This window comes from Seriola aureovittata, chromosome 22 (assembly GCF_021018895.1).
Source record: "Seriola aureovittata isolate HTS-2021-v1 ecotype China chromosome 22, ASM2101889v1, whole genome shotgun sequence".
Lineage (NCBI taxonomy): Eukaryota > Metazoa > Chordata > Actinopteri > Carangiformes > Carangidae > Seriola > Seriola aureovittata.
In genome coordinates, this window is record NC_079385.1 from 337822 (window position 1) to 363782 (window position 25961).

A 25961-nucleotide genomic window follows, 5' to 3' on the forward strand; every position below is an offset into this window, starting at 1 on the left:
AGGCAACATTATACACAAGGGGTTGCTATGGTGCACAAAATTCAGTCTTCATCCCTGCTAACACCCAGTCTTCTGAATGCAGTTAACATCAGCACTGATACCTATCCTTATTTAAAACACATAACATACACACAAAATGCAGCTGGAGTCGTGAATCATGTCTGCACCACTTCACATGAAAAATCTTGACACAAGACTGTCACAGACCACATCTACTGTTGAAAATATGACCTTGACCTCTGTCGTTTAATTTGGTATTATGACCTTCTCCTGCTGCTTTATCAGGCTTTTCCGTGAACACAGCTATCTACTGTGGCAGCAGGTCATCAGTTTATCCATTCATAGCCAGAGGAAGAAAGAGCCAATCCATGCCATTCACATAAAAGCAGTGCATAGAAACACATTCTTTTGCTGACTCTCTGGAAACTTAAATAAACAGAAATAAAAGCCCACAGAAACACAGCAGGTTGATAAGCTAACCATCCGTCTGTCACATGACCATTGATTTGCACTCAGTAGCAGTCCCTGGAGATTCTCCTCTATGTCAGTAGGTATTTTATCTTACTACCAGTGAGTAGTAACCAAACCATCGACAGCTCTGAGACACACAAAAGCTCTGACGAGGAAATAGGAATGTGTAAGGCAGCTGGGGGTGGTGGGGGGTGGGGTGGGGGGTGGCAAGGAGCAAATTAATTCATGAAGCAAACCTGTGATTAAACAATTACCAATTCCACATTTTCAAGATGAAGTGCAAGTAGCAAACTGTTAATACCTCAGGGATCTGAAGGAGTGTGTGTGTGTGTGTGTGTGTGTGTGTGTGTGTGTGTGTGTTCATGTAAAAGCACTGGAGGGCCTGCGCACACACACCTGCCATACCTATGATGGGCTTCTGCAAGACCAGGCCGATCACCTGCAAACAAATCCCCTCCAGCTGCTGCGTGATCTGAAACAAATACGAACACTGTGAAAGATTTTTGTTATTTTCTGAAGTGTGTGTGTGTGTGTGTGTGTGTGTGAAAATGAGGGACCTCCTTATGGTCCTCCATGACAGTGAGGATGGTGTCGATGGTGCTCAGGATGCCAAGAGCCATGACAGTCTTGTCCTCATTCTCCTCATACTCCTCACTCTGCAGGACCCTGGTGAAGATATCCGCCTGTCACACACACACTCAGATGTTACACACGCTTACACACCGTTACACAGAACAGCAGTACATCACATATTCTGCACTAAAGGCCTTGTCACCCATGAAAACATAAGAAATGTGTCATGTTTTCCTACCAGGTTCTGCGTCATGTCCACAGCGATGGCAGCCACCTCATGGTTGTACTCACAGATCATCTTCTGAATGACATTGGTCAAATCATCATTCTCCGTCTCTTTCACCACATGCAGCAGCTCCTGCATGACTGGCCGGATGTACGGCCGGATGTACAGCTTGGCTACACGAACATCAACACAAGGCAAGTGTGTAAAATTCTCTATCACAATACACGTAAAATATATACAGATAAAAAAATTAAGGCTGACTGATCGATTAATCGTGATGCCCCTCAACTACATAAGGGATGTAGACATTTCTTTGAGGGATGTCATCTCCCTGTGTAGTACTCTCACTTTGATGAAACTATTGATTCATTTTATAACAAAGATCACTCAGACTCTCCTGTGCCACTACAGTTCCAAACTTATGATGAGGACAATTCAGACAAAGAATCATCAGTGACCTTGCGTTGAAGACAGCAAACACCACCTCTGTCTGACAGGAAAGGCTCTCACAGTTTACATAGCTGAGATATTACAAACAAAGGAATGCCATGTATATGTGCTTCTCTCAATGTGGCCCAACACCCAAATTAGAGTAAGTTTGTCGACTTGACTGAAAACTTTGAATATGAAACACAACAGGTATTTTGGGTGTCTTGAAAGGCACTGCGTATATATATATAATATACAGTATATACTGTATACGTACATACAGTGCATATATACACACACATACTTACATATACTGTGTATAGTAAGTATAAGTAGAATAGTGATGTGAACTATGTGAACGTGACTACTAACGAAATGTAACTTCGAGACTGATCCTTGGTTATGGGGCTACAACAGCGAAAGTAACATTTTGACATTGAAAATAAATTTTGACATTAAAAACAAAACTTGAACACGAAAAAACTGTATTGGCACTGAAATAAATATTGGCACTGAAAAAGATTCCTCTGAAAAAATAAAACAATAGCATACAAAAAACTACAATCTTCCAATATTATCTATATTATTTAATTTTTATATTTTTTGTATCATGATGTATTTCAATGTCAATATCCAGATTTTTTCTTCATGTCTGTCAAGTATGTAGCTATTTTTTTTTTAGGTCTCAGGTCTGAGTGTAAGTTAATCAAGCGCTCCTTACGCTTTCCCTCAAGCCCCCCCACTCTACTAAAACGGTGACAGAAAGTTGAAACTGAAAACCAGTGACACTGAAAAATTGTTACATACAAGACAGACATGAAGAAAAAAATCAACACTGAAAAACATCATCAACACAAAAAATATCAACATTAAATAAGATAATATTGTAAGATTGTAGTTTTTTAATGTTGGTGTTTTCAGTGGACCCTTTTTCAGTGCCAATATTCACATCAGTGCCAATACAACTTTTTCCAATACTTACTTACTAACTTTTCATTGCCATTGTTTCCTTTTCCAGTTCAGGTCTTGTCTTCAATGCCAAATTTTATTTTCAATGTCAAAATGTTACTGGTAGCCCAGATGTTTACATATGTATTTAATACACTTTATTTTGCTACTGAGAATCCTCCTCTAGTATCAGCAGATTGAAGTGTTTGATATATCAACTTCCAAACACTAAAGTAACATCCTTATTTGTCCACAGACCTTGTTCCTGGTTGCTGACCAGCGTCTGCAGAGCTATGGAGGCCTCCACCTTGACGGGCATCTCTTTGTCCTCGATTAGATCCTGTTTGACCAACTCGACAGCGTTCCTCAGCACCAGCTCATCATGGAAACGCAGTGGACTGAAGCAGTGGAGCACCCAGCATGACTGCCCAAACAGCAGAGAGCAGCAGGTCAATATACAGCAGACAAGCACATCTCCACATTGTTCCTAGACCTCTGAAACCACCACCACCACCACAGTGTCCACTGCTGCTGCACCAGATGTGTCAGACGGGACTGACTCACATGGACTGAATGGAACACCCAACAGGACTGCAGGGAGGAGAGCTAAAGGGACAGTAATTAAATAACTTTATCTTGTGACCAAAATTAAACAAATGAGGGTGTTCAAAATGTTAACACACATTTGACCAAGCAGTGCACCAAGGACTCATGGCAGCACTTCAGAACCCATTGAGGTGGACAACAGGACCATGTGTCTGCTGCTCTCTGACAATCAGAATATAATTTCTCCAGCAGCACTGTGGTGCCATCTGCTGACATTACTGAAGCAGTAGCTAATGTCACGTATAAGTGACAAGTGTAATTAGCCTGTGTAAGGAAATTACCTGGGTCAGATTCACAACTCTTTACTCTTCATGCAGTAGTTCTTGCTCTAGTGAACACACATCTAACAGTCCCTTATTCTCATGTCTGACTTATTTTCTGCAAAGCTTTAATATCTTTTCAAACATCTTCATTCAAAAAAGCTCATAAAACAACAAAATATACAACAATTAGAAAAAGGAAACATTTCCTGAAGTTAATGTACACACAATATCTAAAAGGACCAGTGTGTAGTTAGTGGCATCTAGTGGTGATGTCGCAGATTGCTACAGGTGAATACCCTTACTAGGGATCGACCGATTATCGGCCGGGCCGATTATCGGCGCCGATATTCAGCATTTTGACGCATATCGGCATCGGCCTTTTTTAAAATTCGACAGCCGATAAGAGATCAATTTAAAACTGGGTTATTTTGGCTCTGATGCAGCCGCGCCTCTCTGTCTGCTGTCACTACTCTGTCGCCAGCATTGTCCCACCCACAGCACCATCTGATTGGTTACAAGCAGAGCCACGGTAACAGCCAATCAGCAGTGTAAGCTGTGCATGAACAGTCCTTACACACACGGTGGAGAAGGTCCGGAGAGCAAATACTTGTTTTGAAGGTAAGTTAAGGCAGCAGAGTTTCCCGAAATTGTAATAAAAATCCCAGTCCTCTACAACTCACAACTACTAGTAACATGACTGTGAGCCCATTAACGTTATATAAACATAAGCGGCAGCTCTGCTCGCTCGCAGTCCCTCCAGACGTGCCTGTTAATCACTTGAAACAAGGTTGCTGATAATATCGATATGTCCGGTTTTATTGCAGGGAAGCCCGTCGAGGTGAAGGCTGGTTAGCTTTTAGCGTAACGTTAACCCATCGGTCCGCGGCTCTAGATGCTCAGCAGACTGTAGCAATGGGGAGAATGTCTGTTATGGTAGAGAATAGTTTGTGTGGAAGTCACATGAGAAACTCTACAACTCACGACTACTAACGTTACTGTGAGGCCCAATACGTTGGCGGCAGCTGTCTGTTCCTACGATAAACACTGATTATTAAAGTGAAGATGCTTTAGGCTATTTAGTGTTTAATCCTTTGAAACAAGGTTACTGATAACATTGATACTGAAATAGTTAGAGTAAGAGTAAAGTAAGAGAGTTCCCAAAGTAAGAAGTGTGTGTGAGAAAGAGAGACACAGAGAGAGAGAAAGATTGCAGGGAAGCACGTTGAGGGGATGGCTTGTGAATAGTGTGTGTGTGTTTGTGTTTGTGTTTGTGTAAGCCACATGAGAAGCTGCAGAAACTGACAGCAAGTACCGTCTGTCTGAGAGAAAACTGTAGGGCAATAATGGCTGTTTAACTACCAAGTACTTTACCTTTTTCTGTGTTGATTGAGAGATCCCAAGCAGCAGAAAATGACATATTGTTAGATGAAGTGTGTCCTGAAGCTGTCTTTGATAGTTTCTTGTAGAGAGGAGCAGGATATTGCTGTTCAAGACTTAAGACATAATGTAACTGCATCATAAAGCCTACATGAACTGCATTCTTCAAACTGCAAACTTCAGGGAACTATTTATTTATTTATTTAAATTTTCAGTTAACTTTATAAGAGATGCTGCTGACCCTGGGAACTCCTTGCACTTTTTGTTTTTGTTTGAACTTAAAACAAAGATAAGTGAAAGATTAACATTTCAGTTATATTGAAATTTTGGAAAACTTTATTTACTGTAGAAAACTTTAGTGAGCTATTTATTTGTTTAAGTTTTCATTTAACTTTATAAGACATGCTGCTGAGCCTGGGAGCTCCCTGCATTTTTTGTTAGAATTTTAAAACAAAGATATCTATTGTCTGAGAAAAAAAAAACTTTAACATGTTGCAAATCTGAAAAGCTGTTAAATAAACATATGATTAAAGGCATTTGAACAAAGTTAAGTGGAATTTTTCCATTATTCAAAATTTTCACGCCAATATTTTCCCTTTTATTGCAAATAAATATCGGCTCCAAATATCGGTTATCGGCCTCCTTGACTACTAATAATCGGTATCGGTATCGGCCCTGAAAAAACCATATCGGTCGATCTCTAACCCTTACCTTTCCAAGAGTTATGTGAACCTTAAGGTAACATAAAACACACACCCTCTGTAAAGCCAATGTCTGGTTTGTCCATCCTGGACTACTGTAGAAGCATGGTCCAAGGAAGAAGACCCACTTCTTCTGCAGATATGAAAGGCTCAATGTAAACTAAACACAGGTGTTCATTAGAGATCGACCGAGTTTGCAGTTTGAAGAATGCAGTTCATGTAGGCTTTATGATGCAGTTACATTATGTCTTAAGTCTTGAACAGCAATATCCTGCTCCTCTCTACAAGAAACTATCAAAGACAGCTTCAGGACACACTTCATCTAACAATATGTCATTTTCTGCTGCTTGGGATCTCTCAATCAACACAGAAAAAGGTAAAGTACTTGGTAGTTAAACAGCCATTATTGCCCTACAGTTTTCTCTCAGACAGACGGTACTTGCTGTCAGTTTCTGCAGCTTCTCATGTGGCTTACACAAACACAAACACAAACACACACACACTATTCACAAGCCATCCCCTCAACGTGCTTCCCTGCAATCTTTCTCTCTCTCTGTGTCTCTCTTTCTCACACACACTTCTTACTTTGGGAACTCTCTTACTTTACTCTTACTCTAACTATTTCAGTATCAATGTTATCAGTAACCTTGTTTCAAAGGATTAAACACTAAATAGCCTAAAGCATCTTCACTTTAATAATCAGTGTTTATCGTAGGAACAGACAGCTGCCGCCAACGTATTGGGCCTCACAGTAACGTTAGTAGTCGTGAGTTGTAGAGTTTCTCATGTGACTTCCACACAAACTATTCTCTACCATAACAGACATTCTCCCCATTGCTACAGTCTGCTGAGCATCTAGAGCCGCGGACCGATGGGTTAACGTTACGCTAAAAGCTAACCAGCCTTCACCTCGACGGGCTTCCCTGCAATAAAACCGGACATATCGATATTATCAGCAACCTTGTTTCAAGTGATTAACAGGCACGTCTGGAGGGACTGCGAGCGAGCAGAGCTGCCGCTTATGTTTATATAACGTTAATGGGCTCACAGTCATGTTACTAGTAGTTGTGAGTTGTAGAGGACTGGGATTTTTATTACAATTTCGGGAAACTCTGCTGCCTTAACTTACCTTCAAAACAAGTATTTGCTCTCCGGACCTTCTCCACCGTGTGTGTAAGGACTGTTCATGCACAGCTTACACTGCTGATTGGCTGTTACCGTGGCTCTGCTTGTAACCAATCAGATGGTGCTGTGGGTGGGACAATGCTGGCGACAGAGTAGTGACAGCAGACAGAGAGGCGCGGCTGCATCAGAGCCAAAATAACCCAGTTTTAAATTGATCTCTTATCGGCTGTCGAATTTTAAAAAAGGCCGATGCCGATATGCGTCAAAATGCTGAATATCGGCGCCGATAATCGGCCCGGCCGATAATCGGTCGATCCCTAGTGTTGATACACTAATGAAAACATAACTCCGAACATTATAATCCATCTCTGCCAATAGACCCCCTAAATCCTACACACTGGTCCTTTCAAATATCAGGTAGCCTCTTGGTTAGAGCGCAGTACACAAAGCTGCAAGGTCCAGGGTTCAATTCCTGTCCAGAGAACCATTGTTACATGTCAAACCCCTCGGTCCAAAACAATATCAATTGTTTGAATGTGAGATATTACATGGGAGATGAAGTGACAGCACTCAAATGAGTTGAAGTGTCAGCTAGGAGTATGAGATTACACCACCTGAGATGTCAGTCGATGACTAATCCACTAAAAGCAGGTGAATGTCCACAGAAAGAAGTTTGACTGTCAGCTGAGGTGCAACAGGATCTTGAAATCACAAGATCTTGAAATAAATTAAATTAATCACTTACAATTAGAATGAAAAATATAATAATTTGTTAACAGTTATTAAATCAAATTCAGAGCTGAAATGCCTCAATAATACAGTGTGAAATTCACTAACTTACTGTGCGTAATTCAGAAGTCAGACCTCTGTAGTGTTTTAATATTACATTTATATCCACTTCACAGTATGTCAGCAACCAAAGGATTCAATGTCCAATACGAGACAATACCTACAGTATGAACAGATACTCTGACCTACACAACATATAGATGAAACATATAGAGCCTTTTCTCAATGACATACTCTACAACAGAGAAATTAACCCTGTGAAGAAGGGCTGGGGGGTTCACTCACTCTGGCTCGCAGGTAACCCATAGGAGAGTTGAGCAAAGGGAAGACATAGTTCTGCAGCATCAGCTCCATCTGCTCTCTGTACATTCTCTTCTGCAGAATTACACAGAGAACAGGTGTGTTTAAAACACATGAGGGCAGGGAGAGGGCTCAGTAACACAGAGGTGTATGTGTGGATGTATGTACCCTCAGTAGAAGCTCAGCCAGAGCACCAATACAGTGCAGTGCTCCGTCCTTCCTGCGGGGGTCAGCAGAGGGGTCCATCAGCATCTGGTGGCAGAACTCCATCATCTGAGGAAGAACCTGCCAAGAGACGAGCACAGAGATAACATGTAGAAAAGGCTAATGCAGGAAACATATGGCTCATTGTACAGGTGTATCTGAGTGACTCACCTGAATGACTTCAAAATTTACATAAATACATTTCCAAGGGAATGAGACAAGCATTAAGCATTAGAATGCTGGGAATGAGACAAGCATTAATGAACGAAAGAAACAATTTGTACATGAATTTATGGAAGTTGAATTAAAAAAGATAATGGCAGTTAAGGTTAAAGGTCAGCATCAATGAGTCCATGCCAGCAAAGTAAGGCGGGACCCAATGCAACAGCCAAGAAGAAGCAGTGGACCGAGGACCTTGGAGAAGCAACAACATAGACTAGAACAGATGAAGGAGAGTTGTTAACAGCGATAACTTTTCTAGGCATAGTCATCTGAGTACAAGGACTGATGCAGAAATTTGATTAAGTTAGAAACTAAGAAATTGAAAAAAAAAGAAAAAGAGGGGAGTGAACTTTGTTTAGTATGTTTTAGTGTATGAAGCAGAAATTGTAGTTGAAATATTTAATATACTTAGATTTTAAGTTAGCATGTATATTCATTTATTCATATTCATGTATTCATGTTAGTGTATTGAAAGGAAAACATCAAAGGAAGAACTAAGTGGAAGGAAAAGAATATGTGCCCAACGCAAGCCTAAAAAGGTGACCGCCTTTCTAGGGGTCACAGGGGGAATTTTCCCTTTTCATAGGGTTTTTCGCCCCTATTTGAATTGAGGAATTTGATATGATATGCATGTGATGTTAAATGGTATTTCTTTTAATTAGATGCTTGAGTTGTTGAACATTTGTTTATCAACATGTAACCTCAGCCCCTGAAGAATAAAGGGGATATAAAAAAGGGAGGATTGTAAGGTTGTATTTGTTTTGCATGTTGGTAACTTTGGTTTAAGGATGTTAAGAATGTGAACCTAGGTAAGCTGCTGACCTTTGGGGGAGCAGGATACCAAAGAGTCCATCACACATCTGGGTTTTATGGTTATATTGTTGGCAGTTGGCAGTTTATCTACATCCAGCAGAGGTTTAGTGATGCACTCACTTCTAGGAGGAGGTAAGCAATAAAAGTGAAACACCGAGGGAAAGTTCTTGAGGTTAACAGATGATAGTTACCATACCCAGAACAATATACGATATAAGCAGCTCAAGTTCTGTCATTCAGTGAGACTTGGTGCATCCTACATCAGATCTGTCCTTCGTGCACGACTAAACCAGCCAAATTGAAATGTTAACTTGTTGGTCTGATTTGTACACTTTTCCATCTATCGGTCACAAGAAATGATCTTTTCAGTCTGAACACAGTCAATATTGCTGTTTTCTTTCTTGCTGTTATCACAGTTTAGCATACATACCTGGCCTGGCATCAGTCACAAGCCATTAAAGAAGTTCATTGTAAGGACATGCAGAGTTACGGATGCAAAATTGACACTGTGTTACTCTTCCCACCATCAAACTATCAAATTGATAGGAAACAAAGACAAAAGACCCCTCTCTCACAAACAGGCCATGCTTTTAGCACAGAATAGGACCAAGGGTCAAAGGGTCAGCTCCAGAGGATCAACATGGACACCAGGCAAATGGGGAACATAGGCAAAATCTCCAGTTTGTAACAATAAGACCCTGTCTAATGATGTTTGATTGTTTCTTACAGTGCATCCGGAAAGTATTCACACCCTTTCACTTTCCCCACATTTTGCTTTGTTACAGCCTTATTCTAAAATGGATTAAATTCCTTTTTTCCTCATCAATCTACACACAATACCCCATAATGACAAAGCAAAAAAGTTTTTTTTAGAAATTTTTGCAAATTTATTAAAAATAAAAAACTGGTGATTTTCTGTTCTACGTTTTGTGTTGGTACTTTGTTGATCTTTTGTTTGGTACCTTACGTTTATTTCTTCTAAAAGTGATTTTTCGTTGCTACTTTGTTAAATAAACCAGTTTATTTTAATTTACTCTGCATCTGGGTCTGGCCTCCCTTTGTCGTAGTCATTTTATAACTTTTAATTATTATCAAGTTTTCCTTTTTGAAGCTTTTTGAACTTTAGAGTCATCTGGTCAACACCAGTTTCCTCTAAAATTATCCAGCCAAAATGAAGTGCCTTAGAGTTTATTTCATATCAACCTGCAAAACCCATAAATTGGCACTATACAAATAAAAATTGACTTGACTAACTGCAAACTGCCATCCCTGAAAATGTGACCCATTTTCACTGATTCCTATCACCATATAGACGGTGATTGAAAGCAACAAAGTTAATTTACTCTAGTACTGTATACTGAGGTACAATTTTGTGGTACTTACTTCACTTGAGTATTTCCATGTCATGCTACTTTATACTTCCCACTCCACTACAATTCAGAGACCTATGATTACAGACTACATTGTCTTAAGTCATTATTATAGAGCTCCTGACTACAAGTAATTCTGCCATTAAAAAAATGTTACCTTTGTTGCGTTTTTCAGCGATACCCCATGCACACATACACACAAAAACAAACACAGACGTCACTAATAGATCTTAAAAAAGTGAACTAACTTTAGTCAATAGTATGAACAGGAGAACAACTTGAGTCTACAAAACGATAGACCGGCATTTAACACACACACACCCAACACAACTCCTCTCATTAACTCTCGCCATAGTTCCTTATGTAATTAGCATGTGGTGTGTTTCATTCGGCTTTATTATTTCAGAGTTTATCTAGGCTCTCTCTCTCTCTCTCTCTGCAACTGAGGTGGACTGCCTAGAGTGAAATCGCAATCATGGGGGGTGGGGGGTGCTGATTTGTCTTATACATGCTCTCATACTTGAGAGTAATAAGGGTAAGAGTTAATGAGTCTAATTAGCCAATAAGAATCAGATTTGTTCATTTCTGCCCAGTTACTGTGTTACTGCCACCTGCTTAGACAATGGTGGCTATTAGCTTCTGAATTTGTATTGCAGTCTATAGGAGAAGTGTGTGTGTGTGTGGGTGTTAGTCTGGCTGTGCTTGTAAACCCCATAGACATCAATCAGGCTGTTAACGAGCACCACCTGTGTGCACATGCACTCATATTAATAACTAGAAAATTCCAGGGAAATTTTGAGTGCCACGGGGGCTACTGCCGGGATGAGTACATGATTTATTTCCAGTGTTCAAAAGTCACCCTGATCATATTCTGGTTTTGAGAAATGTCTTGATATAAAAGACTCTGATATAAAACAATGTCACATCCCTCAATCATGTATTATGTGGGAAATATCTCATATTCTGTCTTGTTTTTTTTAATAAAACAAGAGGCAACATGTCTTCAAACTGGCATTTAAAGGGTTAAAATCCTGAAAACTAATAAACATTTGGTAGGTTTGAGCAGAACTGAAGTGGTTTAAGAGATTTATGCAAAAAAAGCAGAAAAAAATATTGATATATGATAATTTTATAGCATTTTCTTTGTGTGTCCTTTTTTGGACGCGAGGAACCCCAGAGGGTACAAAATGTGTTACCAGTGTATAATAGACCTGTAACAGTAACTGACATTAGATTTTAAAAATATGTCAAAAAAGACACTTTCTTGCTGAAATCCATACCTTCAGCTGTAACACAGCCAAAATGATCAGCAAATCAAAAAAGAAAAGTAAAGAAAATGTCCAAAAAAGGACAGAGGGACCCCTGAGGGTTAATAAATCCCATGAACCGCTATTTAAATTACCACTATTATGTTTTTTTCTGTGCTAAATTTAACATTACTGGGGAGGAGAGCAACGCGACTAGAAGTGACAGCGAGAGAGGGCTAGTAGCTTCTCCTCTCCTCTGTCTCAGCGGAGACCGTCACAACTTCATTCACTCTTTTAACAAAACAAAACAAAAAGCAACGAAGGAAGCAGTAAATGGACTTACATATTTAAGACCTAACTAAATGTAATTTAAGACCTAACATGCGGCTAATGTAAAGCTAGCAGAGCTTGGAGAGTTGGTTATCTGGTTGCTAGGCGCACGCAGGCACACACACAGGTCAGGAGCTGCCGTTGCCATGGCAATGTGAAAATCTGCCCAGAATTTGGCTTCTACATGGCTTCAAAACAACTGCAAATTATGAGAAAACCGTTACTTCTTTTCATAAACCGAAAAGACCGTGCCAGACACTGAAGCCAGAAGTTTCTACAGTCTCTATTTTATTCAGATATTCCTTAAAATGAGTGCGTAAGCTCAGTGCGAAGACAGAGAGAGATTCTTTTTGGAAAAAAAAAGACGATTACATTAGGTGTCAATGAGAGTGAGACAGGTATTGCTGCCGGACTCGGCAGCCCCGTTTAAATTTTGTGCAGACCCTGCCTGTCAAAGTTACATTTTATGAATCCCAACAACTATGTCTACATTTTCAGAAAGAATTATTTGTCTCCTTTTTACGGTTTGGCCGCGAGCTCGAGTTAAAAATAAAAATAAAGGTTATTTTTTACTGCTTCACACACTCTAGCCAACTGACGCTTTCACTCTAACTTTGAAGAAAAAGTGATTTGCACTCCTCCTTTGAGTGCTCACAGTTTGAAAAGTTTACATGTTATGTAAAAACAGTTCCTATCTTTTTGAGAGAGCAGAAGTTTTCCTCCGTTTTACAGTTTGAATCACATTTCTACGTGCAGGTATGAGAGAGCTGGGTGACTCAGCAAAAAGGTGCAATTTTGTCGAAAAAAGGTGGGTTTCTAAAGAAAATTCCAATGCATTTCTAATGCATTATTTATTCCCAGTTTTTTGGGAATAACTTTGGGAAAAATTGGAATTTTAACACCAAAAGTCATAGCACCCCTTGCGGGATCAAGACGCACGTTTTGATGTATATATTACCAGGGTTTTCTCAAAGCTGCGGGACGAGTTACGCGCCGAAATCTGGCGGAAGAATAATAAACCCGAAACTCCTCTCAGCTATTCTAGCTGTAGAGGAGTGCCTCGGAGCTGAGCACCCGTGGCACTAATAAGGGTAAGACTTAATTAGTCTAATCAGCCAAAAGGAATCAGCTTTACTAATTTCTGCCCAGATACTATATTTGTATCACCTGCATGTTCGTGTGTGTGCACGGGCGTGTGTGTGGCTGTGTTTAAAAACATCACAGAGATCAAAGAGCCTCTGAACAAGCTGGTTCGAACACCTGTATCTGGCTGGAGGACACAACTGACTTAAATACGAGTGTGATTTTGGCACGATGAGCCTCCCAAACGGCTGCTATCTGTGACAAAACGGTAACTCCTATCAGAACCATGAGCGGACCATGACCGGCGCATGATCTTTGTGCACAGCATATCTGGTTTTGGTGATTCTAGGTTCAAAATATATACAAATATATGGACAAAAGGAGTGAGTTACAGAAAAATCAGCTCCTGAATTTGTATTGCAGTTAATGGCGTGTCTGTTTGTGATTGTTTGTGTGCCTTTTATCTGTCTGAGACAAGCAGAGTGCCTCTCTGCTTGTCTGTATTTATGTGTCAGTTAGAATGACAAATTGAAATTAACTGCTGAATGCTTACTGATTACAACTGGACTGAAACATATTTCCAGTGAAAACAGTTTAGAAGTGTGTAAATTTTTTTCTGTATTTAGTGTTGGAGGAGTCTGTAGCTGGATTTTGATAGAAATGTCAGTAAAGTGGTTGATAAACACCACACATATCAGAGGAGTCTCTAATCAGGTAATTTGACTAAGCTGTGTATCCCCTCCCTGCACTCAGAGGTTGCCATGGTGACAATGCTGTTTTACTGGGTGCCCACCTGTCTTTCTCTTTGAAAAAGGTAGCACCTGGAAAACACTGGTTAAAGGTAATCCACCAATCAGAACGAGCTCCAAAGGTAATCAACCAATCACGATGAGCTCAAAAAGTAATCAACCAATTAGAATATATGTAATGTGGAGTCAGTTAGATTTCAAGCTGAAATTAACAGCCAAATGTTTCCTAAATTAAATTGTGTCTATCTACCTGTTTATCTGCCCGTCTGTCTGTCTACCTCTCTATGTGCGTATGTGTGTGTATATGTGTAATTCTCCGGTTTGTGTGTGTGTGTGTGTGTGTGTGTGTGTGTGTGTGTGTGTGTGTGTGTGTGTGTGTGTGTGTGTGTGTGTGTCTATTTACACAGGAAACAAAACAACAAAATCATTTGAAGTCATATTTATAGAGTCCACCTTCAGGTCTGTTTTGGTCTCATTACCTCCTGAGTGAAATCTAGCTCACCAGCTGGTCCCCATCATTAACTTTGTTTGCTGTTTGCTGCTGTGTTAATCTTAAAGAGCATTCAGTGGGTTTATCAGTAAACACAGCTTCCTGTTGGAAGCAGAGGTTGATAGAGAGTCAGCTCAGCAGAAGTGAGAGGAAATGCAGAGCTGGTGAAAAATATCTGTGGCTTCATCATAACAGCCTTTCATATTAATTTGATGATAGCAACAGAAATGATTAGTGTCAGCTTAAAATAAAGCATGGCACAAGAACCATTAGTGACGGAGATGTGAAAAAAAAGCACTGAGTTAAATCTTTGCACCAGTTGCCAGTGACCCACATTCTTCAGACAAATGTAGTGGAGAGAAGTAAAAGTGTCATAAAATGGATACACTGCCTACAGACTGTGTCTTAAGTACTGCAGTTGAGAGAATGTGCTCTGTTCCTCACCTCCTTCCTTTTGCGGGAAGCTTTACACAGGAGGCTCTGAGCAGCTGTGGCTGGGAGGGCGTGGTCATCATAGAGGTCTACGAGAGAGATAAACACACACAGAGTGGGATCACATTACATGTTCAAAAACATGGTGGACTTCCTTCCTCCACCAATATAGTGGCAATAATGGAGCTGAGGGGTCACTACTACAGAGTGTACATCAGGAACTAAAGCCTATTCACTTTCTGTGAGTTTTCCTGTTCTCTAACAATTTACAGTGGATGACTGTCTCTATGATCATGGAGATGAAATACAGTCACAAGACACAAGTCACAAGACACTACAAAGACTCTGGAGCAGATATAATGTTGGCCGAGAAACATGGGTTGGATTAATGAAGTCAGGTCAGTTGAAAGGTACATTATTACAGCAGGGACTTTGAATACTCACTGAACTTCATGCGGATGTACTCATAGGGGTCTTCCTGCCACAGCTTCTCATCCTCGTCTTTGTAACACATGAGCGGGAAGATGACCTCTTGACATATGGTCTGTAAGAGAGGAAGTGGCTTCAAAACAACGGTAACAGTAAGAGGAAGGTAACAGGCCTGATGATGGAGGTAATAGGCCTGATGATGGAGGTAACAGGCCTGATGGAGGTAACAGGCCTGATGATGGAGGTAACAGGCCTGATGATGGAGGTAATAGGCCTGATGATGGAGGTAACAGGCCTGATGGAGGTAACAGGCCTGATGATGGAGGTAACAGGCCTGATGATGGAGGTAACAGGCCTGACGGAGGTAACAGGCGTGATGATGGAGGAAACAGCTGTGATCGAGGTAACGGGCCTGATGAGAAGGTAACAGCCCTGATGGAGAAACTTTTACATCCACCTTTCGGGGAATGAGAATACAGGTCTCATCAGGTCTGGTTTAGTGGGTACCTTTCTGGGTTTGGGCTTAGGTGTGAATCTTATGCGTATGTGTGTCCACCACCTGGTCGCTGGATTAGAGAATAAATAGATCAGTGGTTGGCAAGTGGTTCACTAGCAATAACATCTGACCCGCAAGATCATTCTGATAATCAGAACAGTCCCACATTTAGATATAATTAGGGATCGGTACCGAAACTGGTATTAAATGGGCCCCGTGGCTAAATTTTTAAAGACTGTAGAATCGTTAAGCTCTGGTGTTATTGGCTCTGCTCTCAGTACTGGAGAAATGAAGAAAATAGATTTCCTATTATATACTACTATATATTATACTACTATAATAGTGATTTGTTAATAACAATGCTGTTTTAACAAGTTTGTTACTCGAGAATGTTAATTGAGTACATAACAATATAATTTTCTCAATTACTTTTTTCAATTACAAAATAATAAAAAGTACTATTAAAGCACTGTATCTGTAGTGCATCGTAGTCAGTGCACAGCTGAGTCCTAATGGTACACACTCTACCAGGTAAGCAACCGAGGTGCCCTTATTAGTTGTTGTTTTTATTTTGTTTTGACTTTTTGTTTTCAATTTCACTTTAGTTTTAAACTCAAAGCAGGTTTGTTTGTTTCACTCAGTTTTTTATTCTTTGAGATTGCTCAATTTGTTTAATTTTTATTACTCCCAACTTTAGTTTTTGTGTAATATGATGTATCTCCATCTCTATCTATTCTCTCTAGCCAAGTTTCTACTGCAGGAACGTTCCCCAGGAACCAGGAACCTTTTGAGGAACTATGTGCGTTTCCACTGCAGGAACCAGGGTCTAAATTTAGAACTTTGGGGGGCATGGTCTTCAGTGATGCATTTATGACTGGTCAGTACTCGCTGCATTTTATTTCACCCGCGATGTTAAAAAGACCCCAGTGAGCGAGTGAGCAGGCACAGAGGGAGCAAACACATTTTCCACAGCACGAAACAGGTCCAGAAGAAGGTGAAAAAACTGAAACAAATAAAGGACCACAACAACCGGAGTGGCTAGGGTTGCCGCCCGTCACGTATAATACGGGATCGTCACGTATAATACGGGATCGTCACGTATTTCAAACTTAAAGTTCCAGGTACTTTTTGGTCGAAACACGGCTTCTGACTCTGTAGCAGAGACCCTCATCCACACCTTCGTCACCACCCTTCTGGATTACTGCAATGAAGTCCTGTTCGGGGTTCCCAGCAAAACCCTGGACAGGCTCTAGTATGACCAGAACTCAGCTGCCAGGGTTTGGGTTAGCACCAAGCCCGCACCAAGCCCTGGGAGCACATTACCCCCACCCTCATCCAACTTCACTGGCTTCCAGTCAAATCCCGCATTCATTACAAAATCCTTTCCCTCACCTATGAATCCCTCCAAGCACTCAGTGTGTCAGCCCCCACCCTCTGGAACTGTCTCCTGGAAGAGATTCGCACAGCCTCATATCTAGACATGCTGCACTGCTGAAAACCCACCTGTTCACCAAGGCCTATGGCTTCACGCTCACTCATCTCCTACAATTATTGCCTTCCTTATTCTGTCTCATCTTGTTTTCATTTATTAGTTTTATTTTTTTACTTTGTGTTTCTTACTACCTTGAAAGGTGCTATAAAAAGTTATTATTATTTTTATTATTATTATCATTATCATTTGTCAGGGATCAGATTCAAAAAGGTCAAAAAAAGTATTGTGTAAAAACTCAACATCACATCATTTTAAAAACACATAGGTATGTTAGTCAGTGAGTATGTGCCATTTCCCAGAAAAATTCAACTGGAAACAACAACAGAACATAAAATGTAGTTTTGGGCCCGTATTCACAAAACATCTTAAAACTAAAAGTGGCTTCTAACTTGCTGATTTAGGAGAAACCCCTAAAAATAATGGGCGTGTCAGTCCTAACTTTTAACTAAGAGTAATTCACAAAGCCACTTAGCACTAAAAGTAGCACATAGGTCTGGGAGAATTTTAGAAGCGGTGGAGAGGACTCCTAACTCACTAAGACCAAATCACAAACAATCATAACAGGCTGCTGTCATTCCACATCACAGTGTTCTGGAAACCTTAAACAATGCTGAATTACTTAAAATATATGACTCAATCACAAGGGAATAATGATTGTTAAGTTGAGTTTTTGAGCGATTAAATAACATCTCCTACCAACTGAAACAACCTGATCAGTAAGAAAATGAGGTGTTTGGCAACAGAGAAAAGCCGAACTATTCACCAAACAATAAATGCACACAGAGCACACAGAGCTACCGGAGAGCATAGAGAGCAGGGTAGAGGACAGAGAAGCAGTGCGACCATAGATGATTAGAACAGAAATATATGGTGGTTAATAGTGAATGGCACCACAAATAAATCAATGTATGGGAAACGATTTTGTGGACGTTAAAATATTGACGTTAACGCACTTTCATTGTCGACGTCATTGATTATGGCAACAAATTGTGGCAGCCCTACAAACAGTGGGTTGAATGTTTTTAATGGACGTGCATTGTATAATTTACATGCTCATTTAGTTCGTGGGCCAACTATTGTGGTGCTGAGACAACTGTTCAGGCAGGCATCGTGTCACACACCAGCCATCAGTGCATTCCTTTTCTCTAGTTTCGTGTTGAGCAGTGGTGCAACGTCACTCTCCTCCAATTTCCTTATGTGCCTGCTGATATTATGGTGGCCCAATGAATGCTAAATAATAAGTTAACCACAACGGGGTTACGCTTTTAGCACATCTCTAAACGTTTCATGTCTCAGACCTGCGTTGCTGCAGACTCACCTAAATTCATGGAAGGTTAGGCGTTGCACCAACACCATTACAAAAATTTTTGTTTTATTGTAGATGCGTCATATGGCAATTTTCAGTTACAATGTAGATTTAGTAGACTCTTAAATAGTGGGATAGCATGTTTTTAGTTTTGCTTTATGCACATTTCCCCATTCAAGTTGCCATAGTCTTGTTATATTACTGGTGCAGCTTCCATTGCAAAATATGAAGGAACTGATGCTGATCTGATGGGAGTAGCACTGTGGCTGGGATGATTTTGGTTTCATATTTATCATTGGCAACTTATTTCGTTTTATATTTTTCTGCTCTTGCCTTTTGGTAACCTCTCGCTATATGATTAGTGCATCTGTCAAACTCAGTGGGATGGCTGTTCTGAATTGTTTTGCTTTGTAATTTCATTTGATGGGATGTGATGGGCAATTGACCGACCTATTGTTGCCCATTTCCTTCTACGGTCACGGAACGAAGTATGTGGGTCGGTTCAGTGGTCAAAGCTTGTTCTAGCTCTTTTGGTTGGGCGATGTGGGTGGAGGGACGTGGAGATATATTTTTATAATTTCTTTTCCAGTAGTATTAGTTTGTGGAGCTGGTTACAGGTTGAGTACTGTATGTTTCTTTCACCGATGGCGAGTAAGGGACCTGGATTGTGATGATTGTGTGCATCGGGTCATGTTGCCTGATGGTTGTAGGTGTTATACTTTGTTGACCTTCACCTTTGAACCAGTGCTCGGAATTTATGAATGAACTCAATATTTTGAGCTGGAATTCAGGTGGTCTGAATATCCCACACAAAAGGACTAGTAAACTAGGATTATTACGCAGGAAGAAAATTAGCATTGCATTATCACAGGAGACACATCTTTTTTCCAAGGATGTCAGACGCCTTGCTGATCGTAGCGTCTCCTTCATGCTGCCCTTATATCAATGGTGTAGCCAGGAAAATCAGGTTCCTGGATACATGGTCAGATAAAGCAGCTAGGCTGATTATACTCAAAGCGGAAAATAATGGCAGGAATATCACCTTTGTGTCTGCAGTTTTTACAGCAATCTGACAAATGTGAGGCTGGGTCTAAGTGAATACTCATTTATAATAGGTAGAGACCTTAACTAGGTTTGGAAATCAGCTGATGATGGGACAGGAAAATCTGAGACAAGAGACCAAACACGGGCATCGTCTGCTCTACAGGCATGGGCAAATGCCTTGGGATTTGCTGATCTGTGGCGACTGACCAACCCATTGGCCAAAGATTATACATTTTTTTTTGCCCGACATCCATGACACACAGCAGCATTTGCCACTCTACGCTGATGACATTTTAGTTTTTCTCAAGGACCCACAGCAGTTGGCATTTACTATCAACACTAGATGAGTTTATCAGGATTCAAAGTAAACTGGTCCAAATCTTCTCTCTTACCATTGAATGAAGCAGCTAGGACCACCTCTCTACTAATATTCCCTGTGTTCAACATTTCAGATATTTAGGTATTAAAGTATTCCCCACTGTAAATTGCACTGTTAAACATAATTACACTGAGACTTTGAATAAGGTTCTAAGTGATCTAGAATGGTGGGCAAGCTTGCGCAACTCACTCCAGGCACAAATCTCAATTATTAAAATGAACATGTTGCCCTAAATAAACTTTTTCAACTCTGTGATCCCCCTCTCTCCCCCTGCTTGATACTGGAGTTAACTCCAGGCAGCCTTTTCCAAATGCATTTGGAATGGGAAGCGTCCCTGTGTGAGCACCTCTACTGTCCAGCAGGGAAGAACTTTAAAATCTATTACTGGTCTTTCACTCTCAAACTAATTGGTTTGACCTTCATGCAACAGTTTCGTGGCGAGCAATGGAGGAAAAAATGGTACGTCCTTGGACTGTGAAAATGAATTTCCCCTTGGGGACAATAAACAAAATAACTAACTAAATAAATATCAGAAATGTATTGTGCTGGCAGGCTTAACAGGCTTAAGGACTGACCTTCCTTGATGTCATTTATATGGAGTTATCAACGGCTCATATAAACTGAGCTAAAGAGGAAAATGTAAATATGTGGCCCTCAGCGGCTGAGGCAATGAAAGCCCTACTGTGACTTTTGTATATCTCAAGATTTGTTATCTGTCAGAGTCCAGAATCCATAGACATCCAGCAGCTCCATATATAATCTGTTCCACAAGGCCGACTGCTCCCTCTTTTCTTTTTCATTATTATTGTCTCTCTAAAGTCTGTGGGTAGGATACCTGATGTTGATGATATACCTTTAATGATTGGCTGTACATCACTGTTTGTGTTCATTTTTTGTTAAAATTGAAAATAAAACATTTTATAGAAAAAAAAAAGAAAAAGATACTGCTCCATCCGCACAGCTAAAAAACTGAAGATAGAGTTCATATCCTTCTAAAACACCAGCTGATGTATGAAAAAACTGACGCCATTTTCTGTATAATTTGAGTTGTAAACACACAATACAGTTCCAGTTAGTCATTGTTTCATTTTTTTTTTTTTTTTTTTTTTCAATGAAACTCATTTTTATTTTTATTCTAGTGAATGGAAATGTTATTTCACATCTAGTTTTTGTTATTTCGTTAGTTTTAGTTAAGGATAATAAAGTTGCTGCGCATGATCAAAACAACAACAAAAAGTCCACAAAGAAGAACCATGAGGATTTGGTAAAATAGACAGAAGATGATGTTTGGGGATAAGAACCCCTCATGTGGCCACAGCTGATGGTCAAATTCAAGTAAGGATATGAAAAACATTCCAAAAAATTCCAGGGAAATTTTGAGTGCCACGGGGGCTACTGCCGGGATGAGTACATGATTTATTTCCATTGTTCAAAAGTCACCCTGATCATATTCTGGTTTTGAGAAATGTCTTGATATAAAAGACTCCGATATAAAACAATGTCACATCCCTCCATCATGTATTATGTGGGAAATATCTCATATTTTGTTCTGTTTTTTTAAACAAAACAAGAGGCAACATGTCCTCAAACTGGCATTTAAAGGGTTAAAATCCTGAAAACTAATAAACATTTGGTAGGTTTGAGCAGAACTGAAGTGGTTTAAGAGGTGTACGCAAAAAAAAGCAGAAAATAATATTGATATATAATGATTTTATAGCATTTTCTTTGTGTCCTTTTTTGGACGCGAGGAACCCCAGAGGGTACAAAATGTGTTACCAGTGTGTAATAGACCTGTAACAGTAACTGACATTAGATTTTAAAAATATGTCAAAAAAGACACTTTCTTGCAGAAATCCATACCTTCAGCTGTAACACAGCCAAAATGATCAGCAAATCAAAAAAGAAAAGTGAAGAAAATGTCCAAAAAAGGACAGCGGGACCCCTGAGGGTTAATAAATCCCATGAACCGCTATTTAAATTACCACTATTATGTTTTTTTCGGTGCTAAATTTAACATTACTGGGGAGGAGAGCAACGCGACTAGAAGTGACAGCGAGAGAGGGCTAGTAGCTTCTCCGCTCCTCTGTCTCAGCGGAGACCGTCACAACTTCATTCACTCATTTAACAAAACAAAAAAAAAGCAACAAAGGAAGCAGTAAATGGACTTACATATTTAAGACCTAACTAAATGTAATTTAAGACCTAACATGCGGCTAATGTAAAGCTAGCGGAGCTTGGAGAGTTGGTTATCTGGTTGCTAGGCTACAGCTGACACGCGCACACAGGTCAGGAGCTGCCGTTGCCATGGCAATGTGAAAATCTGCCCAGAATTTGGCTTCTACATGGCTTCAAACAATTGCAAATTATGAGAAAATCGTTACTTCTTTTCAAAAACCGAAAAACACCGTGAGAGACACTGACGCCAGAAGTTTCTTACAGTCTGTATTTTATTCAGATATTCCTTAAAACGAGTGAGTAAGCTCAGTGCGAAGACAGAGTGAGATTCTTTTGAAAAAAAAGACAATTACATTAGGTGTCAATGAGAGTGAGACAGGTATTGCTGCCGGACTCGGTACCCCCGTTTAAATTTTGTGCAGACCCTGCCTGTCAAAGTTACATTTTATGAATCCCAACAACTATGTCTACATTTTGAGAAATAATTATTTGTCTCCTTTTTACGGTTTGGCCGTGAGCTCGAGTTAAAAATAAAGGTTATTTTTTACTGCTTCACGCACTCTAGCCAACTGACGCTGTCACTCTAACTTTGAAGAAAAAGTGATTTCCACTCCTCCTTTGAGTGCTCATAGTTTGAAAAGTTTACATGTTATGTAAAAACAGTTGTCTTTTGGAGAGAGCAGAAGTTTTCCTCCGTTTTATAGTTTGAATCACATTTCTACTTGCAGGTATGAGAGAGCTGGGTGACTCAGCAAAAAGGTGAAATTTTGTAGAAAAAAGGTGAAATTTTGTAGGTTTTTAAAGAAAATTCGAATGCATTCCTAATGCATTATTATTCCTAGTATTTTGGGAATAACTGTAGGGAAAAATTGGAATTTTAACACCAAAAGTCATAGCACCTCTTTCGGGATCAAGACGCATATTTTGATGTATATATTACTGGGGTTTTCTCAAAGCTGCGGGACAAGTTACACGCCAAAATTTGGCGGAAGAATAATAATAAGTCTGAGGAATATTAATAGATGCCTCGGAGCTGAGCACCCGTGGCACTAATGATCTGTCTGAGTCCTCTCTGTTTGTCCTACCTGTATGTGTGGTTTCATCTGTTTCCAGGTCAGGGAGTGCAACAAGCCCTGGTTGAGGTAGTTGAGGCACTGCTGCAGGACACGAGGAGTCACGTACTGCTTCTGTCGGTGCTGATCCACCACTTTCAGCAGGACCTGGATGTAGCACAGAGAAAGAGCCTGAGCACCAGATAAAGAGATAACCCCTTAAGCAACATCTTGTAGTGTCAGTGACACATGCTTACCTGCTGTATACCCACTGCATATGTTTTCAGGAAAAAGTCTGCAAACTCGTAGTATTCCTTTGTCACATTACCAGGACTTCCATACCTGTAATTTATAGCAGAGGCATGTGAAAAACTGGTCCCTATGAGAACCACACATCTGGCTTCTGGTGATCTGGACTCACCGCTCAAACAGTCTGGTGATGATGCGCAGTGACCACTTTTTACACTTCCACCATGCCAGCTCAGGACGGTCGTCCTCATCTACCTCCAGCGTCTCCTAATGAACACACTCTTCACGGTCAGTTCTAGGAGCTTGTGTGACCCAGCCGCAGTTCACTTAGTTTCAGTCAGATTTAACTACCATGTAAACAAGTGATTCCAAGTGATTCATTAACACAGGTTAATGGCAGAATAAAGAATCTGAAAAGTCTTTGAAAACTTGAAGACTTCCAGGATAAATGTGACTAAGGTAAAGAGACTCAGGAACACAGTGGATCACAGATCTTCCACCATTCATTCAGATCGTCAACATTTTCTATAGTTTTATTGATGTTAATTGGTCAAATCCAGTTAATATCACAAAATCAAAGCTCAGAAAAATCTGTTTCCTCATAATCTGTGTTTCACTGGATCTAAAAACTGCCTTTTTAATGTTATTTTTAAATGGGCAAAACAAACTAATGAAAACATAATTTACTAAAATGACTCTCACACTACTAACAGATGTGGAACAAAGACAAGTGTTTAATGTACCTTAAAGTTATGGGTGTAACTGAAATAGCAGTGCAGTGCAAGCTGGGACTACATTCAACCATCTCATTTCTGAGTCCATGAATTAAACAGGTCAATAAAATTTAAATAATAAAATTATATGAAACTAACTAAAAAATCTTTGAACTTTAACTTCAAGACAGTCAGTTATAATCTATATAATAATCTATAGCCTGACAGTTGGACAGTAAAACAGTGCTTGTAATAGTGTTGTAAAGCACTACTTTGTATTGCCAGTATATAAAGTAAGATTTAAGCAGAATGAATTTGATTTCAAAATTCTTTACATCAACTAGATTTTCTCTGTGCTGTGTGTGTGTGTGTGTGTGTCTTACAGCAGGGACGTCTCGGTCCATAATGTCTCGTAGAATTTCCATCCACTGAGTCATTACTGTGTTGTTGATCAGTTGAAGAGGCAGCGAGTACTGCAGAGCAACAGAAAGGTTTATGCTCATCATCATCATGACACTGACACACACAACAGCCCTTAGACTGTCCTTAGAGTCCTTTGACTTAGAGCCCATCACAGACAGCCACATATCAGGTGTGAGTCCACCACATCCACACACAGAGACACAAACACACACCTGCACAAGAGCATGGAAGATCTTGAGGATATGTTTCTGGATGAGGACAGAGAAGATGGTGGCATCAGCCAAAAGCTGGCTGATCAGCTGCTGGATCCTCGGCAGGAAGATCTGCATGGCTGCCAGCAACGGCTCCCTCTCATCTGCCTTCCTGTACCTGAGACACACACACACACACACACACACACACATCAGACACATCAATCTGAGGGTCAGCACCCATATTTTCCATACATACTTGGTTGGTCTATCACAAAAACGTTTAAGATCACTAACAACAAACACCCGCATGATAATTTCACATACGTACAGAAAACAACATGTGAGCGCAGCTCATGAGTCATGAGAAATAAAACACCCTGGCCTGGACTGGTCCTGATCCAAACATTACTGACAGCAGAAGTCAGACACACACATTTTAAATTACCTATGATGAGACAGTTGATTCTAATAAGACTTTATTTCTTAAATGGTTCATTGTAGCATAAGAGGTCAGGTTTTACAACCCCCCCACCCCCCCAATTAAAAAACAGATAAGTAGCACTACTATACGATTATGCTGGGAACACAGTGGATGTGCTGCATCAGGGTGGTGGCTGGCGTCGCTTAACTGCTGCAGAGAATCATGTGTGTGTGTTCACACTGGCTGCATCTGTGCCGTGTTGCTGCTGCAGCTGTATCTGTCTACACAGAGTTGGCAGGTTACTTGAATTTCTTGTCATTATTAATTAATTTCTGATTCAATTTTGGCAGAAAACATCAGTAAAATGTCACTGTCTACACATGCAGCTGCTTGAATAGTTAAAAAATATATATATTTACATTTTTCATGTCTGTATGATATAAAGATTCAGTCTAGACAGAGACAAACATAGTGAAAGCTATCAGTCTTGAGTAATGTTGCTGGTATGATGTCAATATGACATCAACAGGTCTTTTCTCTGTCTATTTCAGCACGTGAGAAAAATAGGCGAGAGGCCAAATCTCTAGATCAGCCACTATTTCTCCTTTGTGCATGTTGTGTTTGGCATCAGGTGAATCACTGTAATGTGCGTTAACGCACCCCAGTGCACCAGCTACAATGGAAGGATATAGCTAACATCTTAAATGCAGCCACACATCTGCCTTTAGACTGCTGATTTCATTGGTGTCTGCTGTTTTTGTCTGTCACTTGCACTATGGTGCATGCGCACAATTGAATTGTGATTCGTTTCAAAGGTTTTGTAATCACTGTTCCTACGGT

General features: G+C 40.1%; 1 protein-coding gene across 10 annotated transcripts in view; it reads right to left on the bottom strand.

The window, feature by feature from the left end:
* Positions 1 to 25961, bottom strand: part of ipo8 (importin 8) — a 68583-nt gene that overhangs the window by 33924 nt on the left and 8698 nt on the right. For 9 of the 10 annotated variants that reach the window (XR_008826400.1, XR_008826399.1, XR_008826398.1 and 6 more), the window contains 13 exons: positions 24719 to 24875; positions 24467 to 24556; positions 23543 to 23637; positions 23379 to 23463; positions 23155 to 23289; positions 15193 to 15292; positions 14761 to 14837; positions 7977 to 8093; positions 7794 to 7883; positions 2906 to 3071; positions 1283 to 1443; positions 1029 to 1154; positions 868 to 943 (listed from right to left, as the gene is read on the bottom strand). Coding sequence is in view for 7 of the 10 variants with exons in the window: in XM_056367045.1 (XP_056223020.1) it covers positions 868 to 943; positions 1029 to 1154; positions 1283 to 1443; positions 2906 to 3071; positions 7794 to 7883; positions 7977 to 8093; positions 14761 to 14837; positions 15193 to 15292; positions 23155 to 23289; positions 23379 to 23463; positions 23543 to 23637; positions 24467 to 24556; positions 24719 to 24875 (1475 nt within the window). In the remaining 3 variants the exon portion in view is untranslated. The remainder of the gene's footprint in view (positions 1 to 867; positions 944 to 1028; positions 1155 to 1282; positions 1444 to 2905; positions 3072 to 7793; positions 7884 to 7976; positions 8094 to 14760; positions 14838 to 15192; positions 15293 to 23154; positions 23290 to 23378; positions 23464 to 23542; positions 23638 to 24466; positions 24557 to 24718; positions 24876 to 25961) is intronic. The other variant, XM_056367046.1, reaches the window with a different exon arrangement.